The sequence below is a fragment of the Aulonocara stuartgranti genome (genome assembly GCF_965226115.1).
Source record: "Aulonocara stuartgranti genome assembly, chromosome: 13".
NCBI lineage: Eukaryota > Metazoa > Chordata > Actinopteri > Cichliformes > Cichlidae > Aulonocara > Aulonocara stuartgranti.
This window is the reverse complement of record NC_138949.1, coordinates 1343891-1367419: the sequence shown is the minus strand read 5'-3', so window position 1 is coordinate 1367419 and position 23529 is coordinate 1343891. Positions and strand designations below refer to the sequence as shown.

General features: G+C 43.0%; 1 protein-coding gene across 3 annotated transcripts in view; it reads left to right on the top strand.

The window, feature by feature from the left end:
* zswim8 (zinc finger, SWIM-type containing 8) overlaps positions 1-23529 on the top strand; it is a 64277-nt gene that overhangs the window by 8636 nt on the left and 32112 nt on the right. For all 3 annotated transcript variants that reach the window (XM_082556375.1, XM_082556373.1, XM_082556374.1), the window contains 14 exons: positions 4373-4526; positions 5357-5451; positions 6440-6612; positions 7425-7532; positions 7608-7689; positions 8725-8845; positions 9009-9210; positions 9997-10172; positions 10381-11689; positions 18823-18954; positions 19099-19278; positions 21072-21255; positions 21810-21908; positions 22058-22182. In XM_082556375.1, the coding sequence (XP_082412501.1) occupies positions 4373-4526; positions 5357-5451; positions 6440-6612; positions 7425-7532; positions 7608-7689; positions 8725-8845; positions 9009-9210; positions 9997-10172; positions 10381-11689; positions 18823-18954; positions 19099-19278; positions 21072-21255; positions 21810-21908; positions 22058-22182 (3140 nt within the window). The remainder of the gene's footprint in view (positions 1-4372; positions 4527-5356; positions 5452-6439; positions 6613-7424; positions 7533-7607; positions 7690-8724; positions 8846-9008; positions 9211-9996; positions 10173-10380; positions 11690-18822; positions 18955-19098; positions 19279-21071; positions 21256-21809; positions 21909-22057; positions 22183-23529) is intronic.

Below are 23529 nucleotides of genomic sequence, written 5' to 3'. Positions count from 1 at the left end.
GTTTCATCTTCAAAGTTCCCACTGATGGAAGGAGGTTTTGGCTCAAAATCTCACGATACATGGCCCCATTCATTCTGTCCTTAACACGGATCAGTCGTCCTGTCCCCTTGGCAGAAAAACAGCCCCATAGCATGATGTTTCCACCCCCATGCTTCACAGTAGGTATGGTGTTCTTGGGATGCAACTCAGTATTCTTCTTCCTCCAAACACGACGAGTTGAGTTTATACCAAAAAGTTCTACTTTGGTTTCATCTGACCACATGACATTCTCCCAATCCTCTGCTGTATCATCCATGTGCTCTCTGGCAAACTTCAGACGGGCCTGGACATGCACTGGCTTCAGCAGCGGAACACGTCTGGCACTGCGGGATTTGATTCCCTGCCGTTGTAGTGTGTTACTGATGGTGACCTTTGTTACTTTGGTCCCAGCTCTCTGCAGGTCATTCACCAGGTCCCCCCGTGTGGTTCTGGGATCTTTGCTCACCGTTCTCATGATCATTTTGACCCCACGGGATGAGATCTTGCGTGGAGCCCCAGATCGAGGGAGATTATCAGTGGTCTTGTATGTCTTCCATTTTCTGATGATTGCTCCCACAGTTGATTTTTTTCACACCAAGCTGCTTGCCTATTGTAGATTCACTCTTCGCAGTCTGGTGCAGGTCTACAATACTTTTCCTGGTGTCCTTCGAAAGCTCTCTGGTCTTGGCCATGGCGGAGTTTGGAGTCTGACTGTTTGAGGCTGTGGACAGGTGTCTTTTATACAGATGATGAGTTCAAACAGGTGCCATTCATACAGGTAACGAGTGGGGGACAGAAAAGCTTCTTACAGAAGACGTTACAGGTCTGTGAGAGCCAGAGATTTTCCTTGTTTGAGGTGACCAAATACTTATTTTCCACCCTAATTTACGAATAAATTCTTTACAAATCCTACCATGTGGATTCATGGATTTTTTTTCACATTCTGTCTCTCACAGTTGAAGTGTACCTCTGGTGCAAATTACTGACCTCTGTCATCATTTTAGGTGGGGGAACTTGCACAATCGGTGGCTGACTAAATACTTTTTTGCCCCACTGTAACTGAAAATTGTTTATTTTCTTACTACTTGAGGGGGGAAATGGCAGTATGTGGCTCTGATTAATGTTGGCAGCGTTCAGCCTCTGGTTAAATTGAACAGCTTTGCAAAGCAGTGAAACATAGATATAAATTCTGAGACCTTTGACAGGCTTTATGTTTATTTGAAATTGATTTAAATAGTCATTACCTTTATGACTCCCTGTAAACAGGCCCTTCTAATTGAAGCCAGTTATTTCCATAAATGTAAGGGAAAAATGAGTGGTGCTTGATGTTTGCATTTGTTTTTATCTCAGCAAGGCAAACAAACATCGAAACGTGTATTTTATCACACTATACCTTAGCTTACCGATATACTTAAAACAGATCAGGACTGCTGGTCAGCTTTTCTTGGTGGCTTTCCTATGGCCTTTTACCACAAACCCTGGGGCCTTTACACCAGCATGGCATTATATGAACAGTGCTTTCCTCCATATATGGTAAACACCAGCAAAAGTAGTAGCTTGTAAATGAGGTCTGTAATCTGAAGCCTTTTTTATTTCACTGGCAGACCCCTATGCTCTCAATAAGCATCCTGTCATTATGGTTATGCTACCCACATTTAGTGTTGTCCATCTCTTCTTTTGTGCCGTTATTTTCACTTTACTTTTTCAGAATTACAATATTAAGAAATGTTTTGTTATTGGTTTCTCTCAGGTTGCATGATTCATTACAAACAGCTTGAAATGAAGTGAAAGTGTGTCAAGAACAAAATATTTTAGAAACATATGTCACTCTGTCACTGGCAATACTACAGTCCCAATCAAGACCACTTGAAAAATGGCAAAAAAAATCATATTTTGCATGTTTGGATTTTACCAAGGTTCCAAGTAGAACTTCAGCATGCAACGAGAAGAAATGGGAGTGAGACAAAACATTTTTTGAGCATGCAATTTACTGAAAACTGAAACGGGACCACATTCCTTGTTGCCATTTTTCAAGTGGTCTTAAACTTTTGATCGGCACTGTATTTTCACACACTTTGATACCAAGTTACAGGGAACGAGAAAAGAAAGGAGAACATAGAGTCAAAGACCCAACTAAAGCTACTGGAGAAATTTAGTGACATACACCAGTGCTGTATAAACACATGGAAAGTAAAGAGTGGAGTGGAGAAGTGCTCATTGCATCATGGGAAGTCCCGCCGAAGCTTGAGCCTATCGCAGCATAACAGACGACTGGACCAGGGTGAACTGGGATCAGTAAAGTTTGAAGTCTAATTTTGAAAGTAGTTAGTGTCTATCTCCTGAAATCAAACTGGTATAATGGTTCCAGAGGAGGGGGATTGGCTCCCAGTTTACTTGTAGGAACTGTAAGAACCACAGTTCACTGCCTGCAGTCTGAGAGTGAAGTACTTTGTTTAGATGCTTTGGTCCTACGAGATCTTTAAGCTATATAACAAAGCCTGATTATTCAAGTATTCAGATTACAGAGCATATAGTGTGCTCAACTCCAAAACCCCAAAGAGTATAAAGGCCAGTCTTAAGGAATATAAAAAAGGCTGAAGGCTTTTCAGGGAGTTTTTAGAGCACCAAGAGTACAATACTAATGCATTACAATAGTCCAGTCTTGCAGGGATGAGGGAACATATGGGACGTTTCTAATTATTATCATTTTGATTAGGTGAAAGAAAGCGGTGCTACATATTTGTTGAAAAAAATACTCTGCAGGACACACCCTGGTCAAAAATTACTGAACGATTCCTCCCACTGTTACTGGAGGCCCAGACCATGTTGTTGATGATTAGTAAAGATTTTCAAGCAAACGCTTCCCTTTTACATTACGGAGTATTCATGTGTAAACTATTAGGGTGAAAAATGAATGTTGCATTTTGTAATATGGCTGTAACGTGACAAAATATGGAACAACTGAAGTGCTTTAAGTTTACTGTCAGAGGCCATAAGATCATATGTAACATTCACTGGTGTTGTGCTGTGATCCACTCTAAATAGTGACTGAAACTTTGTTAAATCATTCCGGCGCAAATTACTGTCTAGTTGTGTTACAACAACTATTAGGAAAACCTTTGAAATAAAAGGGTTAGAAATCAGCTTATAATTGGTTAACACGTCTAGATCAAATAAGCAATGGTTTAATTACAGCCACCATAAAAGCCTGTGGCATGTAGCCAGTTAACAGGGATAACCGACCATATTTAAATTTGAAACATTAGTTAATGGTAAGACATTTTTAATGACTTGGAGAAAATAATGAGGTTAGTTCAGAGAGAGTGTAGCTACAGTATACTTAATGATATTTCTGTGGGAAGACCGTGATTAGTAAAAAATTATTACTTTTTTTGGCAAGAATTTAAGTTAGACATTAGGGCTGCTTGATTATGGCAAAAATGATAATCACGATTATTTTCACTGAAAGTGAGATCTCGATTATTTGACGATATTTATTTAACAATAACAAGGTATTGAATAATGACTTTAAAGATTGTCAAAAAAATAATATAAAATAGTGTGCAAATACTGATAACAGTGCAAATGTTTGCAATATAAACATAAATGAAAAATGTAACACTGTAGCAAAGTTTACACACTGTCTACTTGATCCACGTCTGACTCCGTGAACCCATAATGTTTCCACACCACTGAAGTTTTTTTTTACCTCTTTTCAACCAACGGCAGTCACTCTTCTCTCCAAATAACTTCTGCTTAGCTTTCCAAGCTTCCCTCGGGTCCTCTTAATCAGCGGTCCCCCATCCCCGGGCCTCAGACCCGTACCGGTCCGTGAGTCGTTTGGTACCGGGCCGCGAGAGTTGAGGCTCAGGTGTGAAATGTATAGTTTTCAGGGTTTTTATCGGTTTTCAGCGTTATTTTGTTATCGTTTTTGTTGTTAACTCAGTTTTCCTGGGTCTTTTCACGTGTGTTATGAGTAAATCTTCTTTTTTTCGGTACCGGTACTAGTTTTATTTTGTTGTATTTATCCGCGACACCTTAAAGGCCGGTCCATGAAAATGTTGTCGGGCATAAACCGGTCCTTGGCGCAAAAAAGGTTGGAGACTGCTGCTCTTAATTGTTGTGACACGTATTCGAAATGCAGAGAGGTGCGCTCGATTTGCCACACGGAGCAGCACGAGAGTAAAGCACGAGGGAGGGGCTAATAATCGGCTCAGTCATTTTTAATGATCGTTGAAAGCCCAGATCGTAATCGTCATTAAAATTCGATTACTTGAGCAGCCCTATAAGACATTAAAGATTTTTTTTGTCACCTGACTGTGCTGATCATCTTCTCTTTGATGGTTTTCCTCAGATGGTCAGGTGATTCCACTGGTGGAGTTGTCAGCAAAACAGGTCGCCTTTCACATCCCATTTGAAGTGGTAGAGAAGGTCTATCCTCCTGTCCCAGAACAGCTCCAGCTTCGCATTGCCTACTGGAGCTTCCCTGAGAATGAAGAGGACATCAGGTGAGGATTTGTTTTTTAAACCCTTTATTCGCCTTAGATAAAAACCATAAATGCATTAATTCCTCTTAATTGGGAAATTTCAAATATTACTTTGTTACGGAGACTGTTGGACCAAGGCTGTGGGGAAAAAGCATGCTGCATCAAAAAGAAAAGAAATGAAATGAGAAATGAACATTCATCAATGTATTCACATGTAATATAGTATAGTAATAGTTTCTATTTCTATATTGTATCACTAACCATTAAGTTAGGAGTATATTCTGTTAAACCCAGATGAAATCAAAGATTGTGTCACATGTAACAGTTGGGGTTTCTGTTTGTTTATTCATAAAAACACAAACATGAAATATAAAAAAAAAAAGATGCAACGTGCCCAAACCTTTGCACATAAGTGTAGATATATTCAGCCTTCTCTCTCTCTCCATTACTGGTTGTTGGTTACTGGTGGACAGTAACAAATTTTCTTAGTGTGCCCACCACTACAACGGATTTGAAATCCAAAAAGGGGTCAACCTTGGGTTTAAAAATATTGCATTTAACATTTAGGTAAAGTAAAATAGATAACTGCAAAATTAATCCAGAAAATTCAATCTCCTGTTTTTTGTTTCCTGTTTGTTTCCAAACAGGAAACAAAACTATTTTTGCACAGAAAAAAGTATTGAAATAAACAAAATCGAGACTGGATGAAAGGAAAGGCGTCCATGGCTGTCTGGTTGACTGATGTTTATTGGCAATGTGACTGCTAATAAAAGTAACAGGATGATTTTTTTTTTAAACTATCTAGGCTATGCTGACTTTGACTCTTTGACTTTGGTTTCATACTGCTGCAGATTATATTCCTGCCTTGCTAATGGGAGTCCAGATGAATTCCAGCGTGGAGAACAACTCTATAGGATCAGAGCTGTCAAAGACCCTTTGCAAATTGGTAAGTAGAGTAATCCTTTACATAAGAATGAGTACTCTTATGGAAAACATTTCTCTGGTGTTCTAACTTTGGTATATCACACTATATTCTTCTACAATCACCAAGCTTAGAATAACACCATGTGCAGGTTACAGTAAATCATGTGATTCAAAGGTACTCCATTTACCTCCATTATTTCTACAAGTCTGCTATTAGTATAATCCTGTTTTCAGAATGCTGGGTATGTGTAATATCTAAACCCAATTTCCAACTTTTAACTGCAAATCTTCCAAATACCACATTAAATGGTGACATTTTGGTTTGTTTGTTTTGTTGTTTTTCACCTATATAGGGCCTTTTAAGTTGTTTCTCTACAAAGCCATTTGCTGTGCACACGCATCCAACTTTTAATGACAAATACTTTTGATATGTATTATGCAGAGTGGGTTAAGGTGCTGGTCGGCTAACGGTGGTTAGCACTGTTGCCTCAAAACAAGAAGGTCCTGAGTTCAATTGCAGCATCAGGCCGGGGTCTTTCTGTGTGGAGTTTGCATGCTCTCCCATGCTTGCGTGGGTTCTCTCTGGGTACTCCGGCTTGCTCCCACAGTCCAAAGACATGCAGTTAGTGGGGATACGTTAATTGGAAACACTAAATTGCCCATAGGTGTGAATGCTATATGACTGAGGCACCTTCTCCTTTATTACTAGTAGGACTTTGTACAAATGTGTTGTGTGATGACATGGATTAGAAAATGGAAAAACCTCAACCAATGCCTGCGTTTTGTTTTTTTTGTGGGAGAGAATATTTTGGTCTGGAATTTAATCATTGTAAGATTGCAAACCTTTTGCACAAAAGAGCTATATTAAATAAAAGACTAAGCAATATCAAAACCAAAACCATTCTGTCGGACACTAAAATATAATTTCCAATCAAAGAAATGCACTTGCTTCCATTTCAAACTCATTGTTGTCTTTGCTGATTTTGTTTTTTTCTGTTTTCATTTACAAGGCTTTCATCTCAGTGCTACAGTAGTCTCCACTCAGTCCAGTCAGTCTAAAGGAGCCTACAACGTGGCGGTCATGTTTGATCGCTGTCGCATCACCTCCTGCAGCTGTACCTGTGGTGCAGGAGCCAAGTGGTGTGCCCATGTGGTGGCACTCTGTCTCTTCAGGATCCACAATGTAAGTTTTTGTTAATATTCAGGTATTTAAAGGGTAAACCACTAACTTTGTGGTTGGAACACATACTGAATTCATGTGCATGCGTAAAGCAGCAGATCTGTAGTTTGAATCCTGACACTACACTGTCTCTGTCTCTCTGTATTTCCTGTCTTTCTCTTTGTTTTTCCTTAAAAAAAAAGAAGAAAATATAAAGGAATTCTTGTGAAATGATGGTAGGAAAAAATTAAACAAGATGAATACACTTAGCTTTTTGATGATGGACATATCCTGGAAAACCTCTCGTCTTAAAAGACCAGTCATCTCAAAAAATATTCCTCCGCATGTCATCTGTTTACTTGAAAACAGTGATCCATTCTGCCGTTCCAGGGACTTTGTTGTTTTTTGATTATGATCATTTTTTTGTGGGTTTGTGTTTCTAATTGTCATTTTACCTGCCCAGGAACTTCTGATGGAAATATATAAGTGTTTGTGATAACGGACCATTAGTCTTTCACATTACTGATTTGAAAGAATTTGCCCACTTTTCTTTGCAGTTGTTTTAATTCAGCCGCAAAGGAAGATTTTCATCTTACTGTGTAAACCAAATGAGTTTGAATTTCAGGGCGTGACCTGATGGCTGAATATTCTCCTTCAGGAAGGATGCAAATACACCACCATTTAGCTTCTTGGGACGGCTACTGACTAAAGGACCTATTAATGCAATGCCATTCCTCTGTATTTTCCTACATTTGATCTGTTTACTTCTTTCTGTTTACAATCCCCCTTAAAAATACCTAAACAAATATGGTGTGTGTGTGTCTGTGTGTGCGTAGGCATCAGCAGTGTGTCTTAGGGCTCCAGTTTCTGAGTCTTTGTCCAGACTGCAGAGAGACCAGCTTCAAAAGTTTGCCCAGTACCTCATCAGTGAGCTGCCTCAGCAGGTATCTTAAGCTATTTATGATCTCTATAAACCAAATGATTAAAGAAAATGCATTCATTCAGTTATTTCTCTCCAGATCCTGCCTACAGCCCAGCGACTCCTGGATGAGTTGCTGTCCTCACAGTCCACTGCCATCAACACTGTGTGTGGAGCTCCAGGTTCAGTATCAGATTGCTAAACAAACAGCATTTGAAAAATCTGAGGCTGCATCACATAAACTTTGTGATGTCTTTAAGTTTCTTGAAGACATTTCGCCTCTCATCCGAGAAGCTTCTTCAGTTCTAAGAGCAATTGGTTGGGAGAAGCCAGAAGGGAAAAAAGAAGGAACATACACATGTAAAGAAAGCTCTTAAAAAGCTGTCTTAGAAAGCTCTGGGGTTATCCTAATTGAGCTTTCATCAAATCAGTAAAGATGCACAGAAAAGAAGATCAGACACCAACTAGGGAGGATCAGAAGGACAAACGGAACAACATTGTCATCCCTTATGGAGCAGGTTTATCAGAGAAACTCAGAAAAGACTTTTCCAAACACGACATCCCAAAATAGAATAGAATAGAATTCAACACAACATTCAAAATACTTCAGACCCAGCCACACAGGAGCCACCTTGACAGGACAAGACTCGGCTGTCCATCTGCATCTAAAGGACATCGCTCTTTAGAGGATGCCAATGTCAATTTTTGGACAGAGAAGACAGATGGTTTGAAAGAGTAGCCATCACATCTCGGGTCATTTGGTCTCAGTAAGTCACAGGATAGGGTAGGACAAGGTCTCACACCCAAAACCTTGGCTGATTGTGAACCACACCTGTTTTTCATACCTTGGCTCATGTGATTAGGCAGAGGAAAAATAGGGGGTCCACAACATTCTTAGGGACACTCCCAATACGGTTTAAAAATCTGTGACTCTCCACCAATTGGTCTTAGAAGTGAAAAAAGCTTCTCAGATGAGAGGTGAAACATTTTCAAGAAACTTAAAGAAGTCCAGACGCTTTTCTTTCCAAGCTCCTTAGACTATTCTTGGAGAAATGAAAGCATTTCTATAAAATCACTACTGTTCCACATTTTCTTTTCATGGGGGACTCTGATGCCTTTTAATTGTTAATGGAAAAGCAAAGCCTTCTGTAGTTTATTGTGTAGAGTAGATGTTTTTTCTTAAGATTCAATTATTTCTGCACAATTTATTTTTGTAGATCCAACAGCAGGCCCTTCAGCATCGGACCAGAGCACCTGGTATTTGGATGAGTCAACCCTCAGTGACAACATCAAAAAGACTCTACACAAGTTCTGTGGGCCTTCACCTGTTGTTTTCAGGTAGGCGTGATTTGTCACACATGATTACCCTTCATCTTATGCATATGACGTAGTGTTGACGAGAAAGTGCTACAGTAAATCTTTCACTGGATATAGTTTGTTTTTTAGTAAATGTACCTCAGCGTTACTTTGCCTAAACCAGTACTATTTGTGTTATCCTCAGTGATGTGAACTCCATGTACCTGTCATCCACCGAGCCACCAGCAGCTGCTGAATGGGCATGTCTGTTGCGACCTCTGAGGGGTAGAGAGCCAGAAGGCATCTGGAACCTTCTGTCCATTGTCAGGGAGATGTTTAAGAGGCGAGACAGCAATGCTGCCCCGCTGCTGGAGATTCTCACTGAACAGTGCCTCACCTACGAACAGGTATGTTGGCCATTACTCTGAGATGACTTCCAAAAGATGAGAGTAACCCAGTACAAAGAAGAAAAGATTTAGACATGGGACCCTTACTTTTAATGTACTGTTAAAGGGGAAAGAAATGTCTGTGAAGCCTTTGCAGTTTTCCTATTTTAAAAAAAAAGCCCTCAAAGTAGGACAAGACTACAAAAAACCCAACTGAATTGTAAATATCATGTTTTCATTAGGTTATAGCTTGATGGCAACATACTGCTCCAGAGAAGGCAGTTCAAAGATGCCTTTCCTTGCTTTAGAAATTAGGAAAAACCACATTCTCTTCAAGTATGACTATGTAGTAAGAGTTGGAGCACTAGGCTGTCCTGTGTCCAGCCAAACATTTGGCACATTATGAAACAAAAAAATAACACAAAAGAGGCCCAATGCCTCTAAAATCTGTATTTGGCAATGATGGAAAAAATCACTCAAAACCATAGCAGCTGATCTCCTCTGTGCCTAAATGCGTACACGGGTTGTTAAAGGAGGAGCTGATGCAGCATGGGTAGCCTGTATCCTGGTTTATCTACAATGCATATGACTTAAATTCATAATTGGCACTTTAACAAAAAAAGGTGCTGTTCCTGAGTTCATCATCTGATACGCTGCATATATCCTATGCATAAAGGACAGGATATGAATTTTCACAGCACCCAACATTCTTTGGAAACAGGGATGTATATTTCATACATTTGGTATGAAATCATTATGTACATATTACACTGATTCTCACACACACACTTGTCTGTGTCTATTCAGATCATTAGCTGGTGGTATAGCGTTCGCACATCAGCGTCACACAGCAGTGCTAGTGGTCATACTGGCCGGAGCAACGGACAGTCAGAAGTAGCCGCTCATGCCTGTGCAAGCATGTGTGATGAGATGGTGGTTCTTTGGAGGCTGGCAGTGCTCGACCCCACTATGAGCCCCTGCAGGTCAGACCACAGACACCGTGCTACATACTGGTCATGGATTGGTTCACCTGTCACAGAATTTTAGTCATGAAGTATAAATTCTATTATTAAAAAATAGCCTCTGCTAGCACATTTATCACTAATTGTGTGTAACTACATATTTAGGGTGCCAGTGAATATGAAGTAGCAATTCATGTTAAATATAAAGACTATGGACATTCTCTTCTAGGCGTTTGGAACTGGCCGGTCAGCTGAGGCAGTGGCACCTGAAAGTTATAGAGATAGTGAAGCGGGGACAGCATCGCAAGTCCCTGGATAAACTGTTTCAAGGCTTTAAACCTGCTGTGGAGTCCTGCTATTTCAACTGGGAGGTGGCCTACCCATTGGATGGCATTACCTACTGCAGTGCAGATAAGAAGAGTGCCACGTTCTGCTGGTCCAGGGCAATGCTGCACCAGAGAGGAATCAAGTCGCCTGCAGGAGGTGGTGTTGACTCTTCTGAATCAGGGGCCAGAGCTGAAGGCGGACCGGCAGGAGAGTATAAAGGCAGGGCAAGTAGTAACTCCACACAACAGGAGGTAGCAGTGCGACCTAAGGAGACCATTCTGACCAAGAGGAAGGGACTGTCAGTGAGTGGAGGTGGAGGGATGCTTGTTCGACTGGGAGGGAGTGTCTCACTATCCCTGGAAGATGGAGGAGGAAAGTGCATGTACAAAGGCCCGGGTTCCTCCTCTGGAGGAAAGTTGAAACTGACTCAGGGAGGTGGGAAGGGGGCAACAGGAGGAGGACCTGGCGGTGGTGGAGGATTAGGAAGTAGTAAGCATACAAGTGCCAAACGCAGAACTAGTAGTGAAGATAGCTCCTTGGAGCCAGACTTGGCTGAGCTCAGTCTGGATGACGGCTGCAATCTGGCTTTGGGGGCTGAGGCTAGTAACACTTTCGAGTTTCTCCCACCACCACCAGAGATGTTGCCCTCTCCAAGTCCACTGCTCCGAGATTCACGGAAGTGCAACAGTGGAGGGAGCAAGATTTTTGAAACAAAGCATAGCAGCCGTGACTCTGCAGCAATTGCTGCTGCAGAGCCTGCTCCACCTTGTTTCCCTTTGAAAGAGAATGGAGTGATAGTTGTGGGCATGCCCAGCACAGCAGAAAAGGAAGCCGAGGTGGAGCCAGCACTTAACATAGATGAAGATGTAGATTCAGCTGGTAGTAACCAGCCTTTAGTTTCAGCAGTTACAGTGAGATCAGGCACCCCTCAAACATCTGCTAAGCCAGTGCTAGGCTGCAAAGAGTTGGTGTCTGCTGCAGCAGTAGCAGGAAGTGGAGCAGTAGTGGTAGGTGGAGCAGCTCGTGAAGGAGCTGAAGCTGTACGTGCAGCTGCTGAAGGAGAAGCTGTGGGTGAAGATGACTACCAGGCATACTATCTGAGTGCTGCTTCAGAAGAGGGTGTAGACAGACAGCTAGCTGACAACCATCAGGAGGAGGAGCCAGACATCTTTGCAGGGATCAAACCACTGGAGCAGGAGGGACGCATGGAGGTAAGTGCAAAGACCCAGTTTTAACCATAGAAACCCAACAACAAAAGAAAAGCAGTTCACTTGGAAAGTAAGAGCATGAAATAAACATTAGATACAAGGATGCGCAAAATTACATCATTGTCTACCAGTACAGTAAAAGTTACGCTTTGTAGACTTTCTTAAATTAACGAAATATCTAAACTTCAGAGGTTAGAAATTCATGACTATAAGTAAGCTAGCCTGTCCAAACACTGTCCAATAAAGTCAAAAATAGTTTTTAAGATAAACTGACATACTGTAAAAAGTTAGCTTTTTTTAATGAAAGCATCTTACAATTAGAGAAAAGAATATGATTTTTTTTCTGCACTCATGTAGGTTTGTTGAACATCAGAGGTTAATAAACGTTTCATCTGCTGATCCTTTGCCATTTTAAAAAGTAGGGCCCAGTGTGTTGTGGTTACATTGTTCAGTCACAAAGGATTTAAAGATTAAACACTTGGACTTCATCGATAAGTTTGCGTTTGGAAGAAATTGATAATGTCTGCTAAGATATTATGTATATTGGCATACGCAAACAGTTGTAAAAAAGTTTGTGTATCCCCCGAAGTTACCAAGATAAACATACACCACTTAACTAACACAAAAACAGTTGTACTTTTTACGCCTTTGTTAGACATTAGGCACTTATGCACCCCCATACCATCAGAGTTCTAGCTGAACTGAAAGCAACCACTAATAACAAGATCGGTGCTCGCCCTCCTTTTAAGCCTGGAACATCCATGTTTTCCAGAATGAATTTAAAACAATTTTTCAAATCACCCTTGTCCCTTACACCATGATTTTGCTAGATTGATCAATTCTTTTGATGATATTATATATTGTGGATGCTGAGGTAATAGTACATCAGGCAACACTGATATCATAATATCAAGTAAGAATTTTATGTTGATATCATAGGTGTATCTACTAAAAATCTAGCACGCAATTGAATCTCATTGATGTCAAGGTCAAAGGTCATGTTTCCTGAAAATCTTGTGAATGCAATAACTTAGGGTGTTATCTAGGATTTTGAAATTGATACCATAGGTATGTCTGCTAGGAGGCTGAGGGTTACCACTGGATGCACCAGTATCTTTGCAGATTAGTGACCCTCTGCCTGTCTTTGCTTTGGAGACATTCTAATAATAATAATAATAATAATAATGGATTGCCCAAGGACACAACGACCGAGACTGTCCGAGCCGGGGCTCGAACCAGCAACGTTCCGATTACAAGACGAACTGCCAACTCTTGAGCCACGGTTGCCCCACGATAGTAGTTGCAAAATGTTCCTCTAGCCTTCTAGCCATGTTGGCTGCCCCAAGTTTTTGTGATATGTTGTTGCCATCAAAATTTTTTAACATAAATACATAACTTCTTTGGCTCTCGGAGGAGGCAGACGCACTTTTTCTCCTCTCCCTTATCTTCCCTGCTTATGTCCTTGTCTAGTCTCGTGGTTTTTTTGTATTTTCCCTGGAACCCTCTCTCACAATCTGTTCTCTAAAACCTAAAAGAGGAATTATGGATTGGATCAACTGGTCCCTAAATGCAATTGACACCCCTTTCTCAACGAGAAGTCTGAGCTCGGGTGAGCCTGAGTGCTGAAGATATCTACCTATTCGGAACCATGATAACAGGGTTCTGGCTGATCGGAGCTGGCCTGGCCCTGACTTATCGAAGAATTAAGAAAGCGGAACCGGCTGTTCAAACCCCCACAAGGCTGCCCGCTGGGATTGGAACGATGGGAGAGGCGTGAGTTTCTCAAAATGGGCTCGTTGAGTGCAGCACAGATAAGATCTTGGAGAGGCTACGGCTGCTGTGAATACTCAGAATAAGATCTCTGACTGCAGACTGGATACATCTTGGAAGGGCTCGCTCGGAATAACATCTCTGGGCGCAAATTGGATGACATCTCGGGGAGGCACACTGCCGTGAATTCTCAGAAATTGGCTCCTTGAGCACAAGAAATGGCAATATCACAGAACGCAAGTATGGCGAAGCTCGTGGCTCTCCAACAGGAGATTGAGAGACCAGTGTTGGACTGTAGAACTGCTTTGAAATTCATATGAGCTGTTCGCACTAAAGTAAAAATACCATCACTTCATGCGGATACCCTCTTGGCGCCAGCTGCAAGGTCAGAGCTGAACAAAACACCCTGATAACGACTGTGTTTAGTCTGTTCCTTCCCATTCCATGCAAGGCCACCTGAGTTGGCTGGAAGACTGTTTACTTAGCCTAGCAGGGCGAAAGACACTGTCTCAGCTGAACTATGGACATGCACACACATACATATACTGATACTGATGAGCACTCACCGACGCATCACCCTCCCTACCCCGGATCCAACGCCACCTCCAACGCTTACCTCCCCACTGATGTGAGTAGAGCAGTGGCGAGAGGACACATCCCTGAAGTGCTCCTGTGTTGAGCACCTCAGGGATGTGTCCTCTCGCCACTGCTCTACTCCCTCTACACTTCAGACTGTGTGGCCACCCATGGCTCCAACACCATTGTGAAGTTTGCTGACGACACAGTGGTGCTGGGTGCCGTCTCCAACAACGATGAGGCGGCCTACATGGACGAAGTGAAGAATCTGGCATCATGGTGCCAGGACAACCACCTCCAGCTGAACGTCGGCGAGACCAAGGAGCTGGTGGTGGACTTCAGAAGGGGTCAGCACAGAGACTACAAGCCCATTATCATCAATGGAGCTCCAGTGGAGAGGGTGCAGTCCTTCAAGTACCTTGGTGTCCAGATCTCCTCAGACCTGACATGGGCTGCCCGCATTCAGGTCCAGACCAAAAAGGCTAGGCAGCACCTGTATCACCTACGACAACTGAGGAAGTTCAGGGTCTCTCCAGAGATCCTCAGGATTTTCTATACAGGCGCTGTGGAGAGCATCCTCACACAGAACATGACATCGTGGTTTGGGAACAGCTGTGTGAAGGACCAAAAAGCTCTCCAGAGAGTGATCTGTACAGCAGAATGCTGCTGCAGGATTGCTCTCCCCCCGCTTCAGGACACCTACACCAGGAGATGCCGGACTAGAGCAGCGCAGATACTGAAGGACCCGTCCCATCCTGGCAACAAACTGTTCCAACTTCTGCAATCTGGTAGAAGGTTCCGCATCATCCGGGCAAGGACGGAGAGACTCAAGAGGAGCTTCTATCCCCAAGCCATCCGGGCCCTAAACACACACACCCGCCCTCCCACATCATCTATACTTGACTGAGACAGGACTCTCTTCCAGACACTAAACCAAGGAACAATGTACATTTCAAATTCCTTTAATTTTAAATATGTTTATATTGTCTATTCTGTAAAATAGTCAGATGTCTATTCTTATTAATGTACAGAATTCACCTGCTTACTGCTACTAATGCACATTCACCCAGTGTGTGTGTGTATGTGTGTGTGTGTGTGTGTGTATATATATGTATATATGCATGTATATACGTATGTATATATGTGTGTGTATATATATTTGTGTGTATATATATATACATATGTGTGTGTGTATGTATGTATGTATATATATATATATATATATATATATATATATATATATATATATCTCTTGCGCCCTGGCTAGAGGGCAAGATCAAAGTAGCACGGAGGGAGGTTAGCCAACTAACGGAGTTGCAGAAAGGTGCGACAAATAAGGTGCCTAAGAAATACAGCAAGCTGTCCATACCTGAGGCCTTGGAAACTGCCAAGCGAAGACTCACAGCCTTGGCCAGCCGCTTGAGGAGGTACACCAGAGAGATAGAAGGCAGGAGAATAAACCAGCTGTTCTCCACAGAACCAGCAAAGGTGTACTCTCAGTGTCAAGGGAACAATAAGAGAACAGCACCACCAAGGCTGGAGACGGCGCAATACTGGAAGAGCATATGGGAGAAGGATGCAACCCATAACGGCAATGCTCAGTGGCTAGAGGATCTGAGGGCAGACCACAGCGACCTCCCTGAACAGGGTCCAGTAACCATCACAGTGGCAGATATCCAAGAAAGGGTCTCCAGTATGAAGAGTTGGACAGCACCAGGGCCCGACATGGTTCACGCCTACTGGCTGAAGAAGCTGACTGCACTCCACGAGCGTCTGGCAGCACAAATGAACCAGCTGCTAGTTAACGAGAGACACCCGGAATGGCTAACCAAAGGTCGGACGGTCCTGATCCCCAAGGACCCCAAGAAGGGACCGGTCCCCTCCAACTACCGACCAATAACCTGCCTCAGTACTACATGGAAGCTCCTGTCAGGCATCGTATCGGCTAAGATGAACAGGCACATGGGTCAATACATGAGCGGGACACAGAAAGGAATTGGCAAGAATACCAGAGGTGCAAAACACCAGCTACTGGTAGACAGAACAATCAGCCGAGACTGCAAGACCAGACTGACCAACCTGTGCACTGCCTGGATTGATTACAAGAAGGCCTATGACTCAATGCCCCACAGCTGGATACTGGAATGCCTAGAATTGTACAAGATCAATGGGACCCTAAGAGCCTTCATCAGGAACTCAATGGGGATGTGGCGTACAACACTAGAGGCCAACTCCAAGCCCATAGCACAAGTCACCATCAAGTGCGGGATCTACCAAGGAGATGCTCTGTCCCCACTGCTGTTCTGCATAGGCCTGAACCCCCTCAGTGAGATCATTAACAAGACTGGCTACGGATACCGACTACGGAACGGAGCAGTTGTCAGCCACCTCCTGTACATGGATGACATCAAGCTGTATGCCAAGAGTGAACGAGACATCGATTCACTGATCCACACTACCAGGCTATACAGCAATGACATTGGAATGTCGTTCGGACTGGAGAAGTGTAGTCGGATGGTAACAAAGAGAGGGAAGGTAGTCAGAACTGAGGGGATTGAACTACCAGAAGGCAACATTGCAGACATAGAGGACAGTTACAAGTACCTGGGGATCCCGCAGGCAAATGGGAACCATGAAGAGGCCGCTAGAAAGGCTGCAACCACCAAGTACCTGCAGAGGGTCAGGCAAGTCCTGAGGAGTCAGCTGAATGGTAAGAACAAGATCCGGGCCATCAACACATACGCCCTGCCCGTGATCAGGTACCCTGCTGGGGTAATAGGCTGGCCAAAGGAGGAGATAGAAGCCACTGACATAAAGACAAGAAAGCTCCTGACCATGCATGGAGGGTTTCACCCCAAGTCCAGCACCCTGAGGCTGTACGCTAAGCGGAAGGAAGGGGGCCGGGGACTGGTGAGTGTCAGCACCACAGTCCAGGATGAGACAAGGAACATCCAAGAATACATTGGGAAGATGGCCCCAACTGACCGAGTGCTCAGTGAATACCTCAGGCAGCAGAAACCCAAGAAAGAGGAGGGAGACGAGGAACCATCATGGAAGGACAGGCCCCTGCACGGTATGTACCACCGGCAGATAGAGGAGGTGGCTGATATCCAGAAATCCTACCAGTGGCTGGACAAAGCTGGACTGAAAGACAGCACAGAGGCACTAATCATGGCAGCACAAGAACAAGCTCTGAGTACAAGATCCATAGAGGCTGGGGTCTATCACACCAGGCAAGACCCCAGGTGCAGGCTGTGTAAAGATGCCCCAGAGACTATCCAGCACATAACAGCAGGGTGCAAGATGCTAGCAGGCAAGGCATACATGGAACGCCATAACCAAGTGGCCGGCATAGTGTACAGGAACATCTGTGCCGAGTATAACCTAGAAGTCCCGAGGTCAAAATGGGAGATGCCCCCAAGGGTGGTGGAGAATGACCGAGCTAAGATCCTGTGGGACTTCCAGATACAGACGGACAAAATGGTGGTGGCTAACCAACCGGACATAGTGGTGGTAGACAAACAGAAGAAGACGGCCGTAGTGATCGATGTAGCGGTTCCGAATGACAGCAATATCAGGAAGAAGGAACACGAGAAGCTGGAGAAATACCAAGGGCTCAGAGAAGAGCTCGAGAGGATGTGGAGGGTGAAGGTAACGGTGGTCCCCGTGGTAATCGGAGCACTAGGTGCGGTGACTCCCAAGCTAGGCGAGTGGCTCCAGCAGATCCCGGGAACAACATCGGAGATCTCTGTCCAGAAGAGCGCAGTCCTGGGAACAGCTAAGATACTGCGCAGGACCCTCAAGCTCCCAGGCCTCTGGTAGAGGACCCGAGCTTGAAGGATAAACCGCCCGCAGGGGCGTGCTGGGTGTTTGTGGGTGTTTGTATGTGTGTATATATATATGTATGTGTGTATATATATATGTATGTGTGTATATATATATGTATGTGTGTATATATATATGTATGTGTGTATATATATATATATATATGTATATATATACATATGTATATGTGTGTATATATGTATATGTGTATGTATATATACATATATACATACGTATATGTGTATGTATATATGTATGTTCTTCCTCTACACCCCCCCCCCCCCCCCACACACACACACACACACACAATTTTTGCACATGTAGAGGAGCGTGTCAGGCTACATTTCACTGTGTGTATGCATGTGACAAATATAGAACCTAGAACCTTGAACATGTGGACATCGGGTCAGTTGGAGACGCAGTCGAAAGATTGCAGTGGTCCCAGATCAGATGTACACACTGGAACTCTTTCCCATGTTGCTGTCTGTGTTTATTGTGTTATGGTGTGTTGATATCTGTGCATTCCTGTATTATCCTTTTGTGTTACACATTTCGATGTTTTTTTTTCCTCGCTACCTAGCCTGACCTGTCTCCCCAATGTGATGTTTGTGTATTGTATGTACGGTCGGCAAGGTCTGTCATCTCGGTTGTGGGCAAAAGACCTGCAACTGACAAATAAAGGCTATCTCATCATCATCTCATCTCATAAAAATTAACTGCTATTTTTCATTAAATGGTAAAATGTCTCATGTTAAACATGATCTTTTGTCAATAAAATATGTGTTTGAAATTTCCAAATAACTGGAATTGTTCATAGTGGAAATTATGTGGGTGTTTCTTCATTACTGTGAGCTTCCTTAACATACACTAAAAACAGCTGGTAGTAGCTATGGTTATTGTTAATATATTCTCCAGGATTTCAGTGTAAGCTCCTCTAAAGGTCATCAATCTACTCTTCTGTACAGGTGCTGTTTGCATGTGCTGAAGCCCTCCATGCACATGGGTACAGTAACGAGGCATGCAGGCTGGCTGTGGAGCTGGCTAGAGACCTTTTGGCCAACCCTCCAGATTTGAAAGTGGAGCAGCCACAGACTAAGGTAGACACAGTCCCAGTGCCCATTACCCTGAAACACATTCTCCTATGTTAGATAGCTCATCTCATCCTCTGATACACTGTCTGCCTTCCAATCTCATCAATCATCATCCTAAAATTACTGTCATTGCCTGTTTGTTGGATTTAGGGAAAGAAGAGCAAGGTGTCAACCACCCGCCAGACACAGGTAGCCACTAAGACACTGTCAAAAGCTGCCTTCCTCCTGACAGTTCTCAGTGAGCGACTGGAACTCCATAATCTGGCCTTCAACACTGGCATGTTCTCACTGGAACTCCAGAGACCACCAGCATCTACCAAAGCTCTAGAGGTGTTATTCTCTCTCTCTCTCTCTTACTTACTCACAACACACACAAGTTGCTCCCAATGTGTTCATCAAAGTGTGAATATGTGTCAGTGTTGGATGGAAAGCACATTTTCGTTGAACAAAAATTTAAAATTAAAACTTAATGAAAGTGCTCCAGTAGAGTACAACAGTCCTATATGCAGCAGTTCATTTACCTTAGCCTTATTCTTTTATCTTGCACTTAACCTACAAAACATCTTAAAAGTTGAATGAATTGGCAGGTTGTATAATTTGGTTTACAAGTGTTCAATGCAAAATATTGCAGTTTTCCCAAATTTGGGTTTGTTTGTTTTTTTTACATCAGGATGCAATAATACTCATAGTCATAATAAAATGATATCTGGTTGATAACTGCCAGAGATTGTAACATATAGGGTAATATATGGTCTGACAGACCTGCTCTGTCTGGCCACCTTGTTCGTGGAGTTGAATCAGTCTGTTAGAGAGGGTGCTCCTCTGGCAGCAGAGGGTAGTCAGGATTATAGGTGACAAATGACAGTGTTCAGTGACATCCTTTCTACCACAGCTTCAAACGTGCAGTCTGCAGCTACTTGACATTGCCAACCTTCTTGACATTATTCAGTCAGTTGGTGTCACCAGCTCCAGTGCCACGCCTCCAGCAGACCACAGCAAAATGTACTGCGCTCGCCACAACTTCGAAAATATTATTTTATTTGTCAATAATTATAATATAAGACATTGTACTGTTAATGTGATTTTAGTCATATACAGTATGCTTAACTGAGGGTAAAGAGAGAGAAATCATGGTTATGTAAAGTACTGAATCAAAGTGCCCAAAAGTTGATTGTGTTCATCTGGACGTAGCTTTTCAGTGGGAGAAACGTTTCGTCACTCATCCAAGTGACTTCTTCAGTCTCAGCTGACTGCAGGTTTCCAGCCTTATAAACAGCACATTTGCATAATAATTGAAACTAGCACCACTAGAATTCCCATCTCGCCCCTGTGGGCGGTTTATCCTTCAAGCTCGGGTCCTCTACCAGAGGCCTGGGAGCTTGAGGATCCTGCGCAGTATCTTAGCTGTTCCCAGGACTGCGCTCTTCTTGACAGAGATCTCCGATGTTGTTCCCGGGATCTGCTGGAGCCACTCGCCTAGCTTGGGAGTCACCGCACCGAGTACTCCAATTACCACGGGGACCACCGTTACCTTCACCCTCCACATCCTCTCGAGCTCTTCTCTGAGCCCTTGGTATTTCTCCAGCTTCTCGTGTTCCTTCTTCCTGATATTGCTGTCATTCGGGACCACTACATCGATCACTACGGCCGTCTTCTTCTGTTTGTCTACCACCACTATGTCCGGTTGGTTAGCCACCACCATTTTGTCCGTCTGTATCTGGAAGTCCCACAGGATCTTAGCTCGGTCATTCTCCACCACCCTTGGGGGCATCTCCCATTTTGACCTCGGGACTTCCAGGTTATACTCGGCACAGATGTTCCTGTACACTATGCTACACCACTTGGTTATGGCGTTCCATGTATGCCCTGCCTGCTAGCATCTTTCACCCTGCTGTTATGTGCTTGATTGTGTCAGGGGCATCTTTACACAGCCTGCACCTGGGGTCTTGCCTGGTGTGATAGACCCCAGCCTCTATGGATCTTGTGCTCAGAGCTTGTTTTGGGGAAAAATTCTCATCAACATTAGGACCAAATTAACTTACAAAGTTTAGCTTTTAAAACAAAAGGGATATATATTTATGTAAATGTATCATATGCATATTGTATGTGTCTGGACTAATCAGGTGAAGCTGGCCTACCAGGAGTCAGAGGTGGTTGCTCTGTTGAAGAAGATCCCTCTGGGTCTGATAGAGATGTCCGCCATCAGAGAGCGAGCAGAGCAGCTCCGGGATGGAAACTTTTGTGATTACAGACCTGTGCTACCTCTCATGTTGGCCAGCTTCATCTTCGATGTACTGTGTACCCCAGGTATGCACCGGTAATCTTTATTTTAATGGTGGTTTTCATGTGTTTCACTTGAAATAGTCAAAGCAATTCTAGTTTTCTTGTCATATGTGTTTAGGATGTAAACACAACCATGCCATTGTCTCATGGCTGCTTGCCCAAAGAAGATCAGATATTTTCTTAAAAGTCTCAATCAAATCCTTATACTAAGGTTTTAGTTTTATTATATGTATTCAGCTTTTTTTGCTTTTATTTGACAGTTGCGATGGACACAGAAATGATGGGAAATTGTTAATCGCTTAAACAGGATTTTTAACTTGATTCAAATACAATAAAATAAAAATAAATAATACAAGACTAAAGAATTCTAAGTATTCTGTTAAATTGCCTTTAACTATGTAATATGAAAGTGAATATCTCTTGGCCACCAGCTTTATTTGTAGTGTACTGAACGTTGAAGCTTTGTGTTGAATGAATGAAGAAGCTCATATTGTCTTTTTTGGAACAGACTGAGGAATTTTAAGGGAGATTGACTGAATTTATGTCCCTTTCACTTTTCTCCATACTGTTTTGTGCAGTTGTGTCTCCAACGGGTTCCCGTCCACCAAGCCGCAACCGCAACAATGAGATGCCTGGAGATGAGGAGCTGGGTTTTGAGGCTGCTGTTGCTGCACTTGGTAAATTTATTCACCAATTGATTGGTTTCGTTCCTCTCAGTGTTTATCAGTATCTTCTTCTCCATCCTCACTACTTGTTTTCCTGCTCACTGTTTCTCACAAATGTTCAATTGTAACCTTTGTTTTGTGTCCACCCTCTGTGACTGCAGGTATGAAAACCACAGTCAGCGAGGCAGAGCATCCTCTGCTATGTGAAGGAACTAGACGAGTGAAGGGTGACCTGGCCCTGGCTCTCATGATCACCTATAAGGACGACCAGAGCAAGCTCAAGAAGGTAACAGCTACATTATAGTATTTCAGAACATGTACAGAAGATGTCCCGTCCAACCGCATATCAATTCTACACCTGTTACAGTCACAGAATTTGACTGTAACAGGCCAGTTTATTCATTTAATACGTTTTTTTTAAAACAAAGAAAGAAAATAGTGCAAAGTAATTCATTGACCAGTAACTGGATGTAACTGGAAAAAACTATACTAATTAAAAGGTGAGTGGTTCGATCCCCAGCTCCTTCTGTCTGAACGTCCAAGTTTCCTTAGGCAAAATACTAATTGCTCAAATTGTGTAAAAAAGTGAGTGAGTGCTTTTAAGCACGTAATACAGGCCTTTCACACAGGAGCTGCTCTCTGAAACACATTCATGTCTATTTCTTGCACAGTGAAGGAAAGCTTCACTTTGCTTGTCTGAGTCCGGTAAACACTGGCACAGGTTAACATGCATCTGGTTGGTTAACATCTGTCCTCTCTGTCCAAAATGTGAACATTGGCATCCTCGAAAGAGTGACCTTTATCCTTAAGATGCAGATGGACTGCTGAGTCTTGTCCTGTGGAGGTGGCTCTTCTGTGTTGTGCCATGCGCTTGTGAAGTGGCTGTTTGCTCTCTCCGATGTAGAGGTCTGGGCATTCCTCGCTGCACTGTACAGCATACACCACATTCTTAACAATGTGGTGTATGCTGTACAGTGCAGAGAGGACAGACGGTTTGAAAGAGGAGTGAAAGAAGCATCTATGTCCACTGTGAGCGACCATCTTTGAACAGAGGCGGGGGTTTACGACACCAACTCTCTGCCATCTTTAAAGAAGTCCAGACGCTTTTCTTTGCAAGCTCCTTTGACCCATGGAGGAGAGCTATAGATGGTCAGACAGTTGTGTTCTTACATTGAGTCTGACGTTTGATTACTTTGCTAACAAGTTTAACAGGATATTTCCATTCTCAGGTGTCTGATACCCTTCGACACTCATCAAAAGAATTTTCATCTCTTCTTTCTTTCTCTGATAATGATATTAGGCAATTAATTAGTACAAAGAATGTTAGATGTACATCTTTTTTGGGTACAATAACATTGGCTCAGGAGCTAGACCAGGTCACTGATCTAAATGGTGGTGGTTCAATCCCTGGCTCCCCTTAGTCTGCATGCCAAATATCCGGAGCAAGATATTAACCCCAAGTTGCTAATGGTAGTACTTAAATGGCAGACAGTGCTTGTGTGAATGGGTGAATCTGGCATGTTGTATAGAGCGCTTGTAGTACTCCAGAAAAGTAGAAAAGTGCTAAATAAGAATCAGTCCAGGCCATTACAAGGTTCTACTTGTATAAGGTAGGTAAGGATTTTCCTTGGAG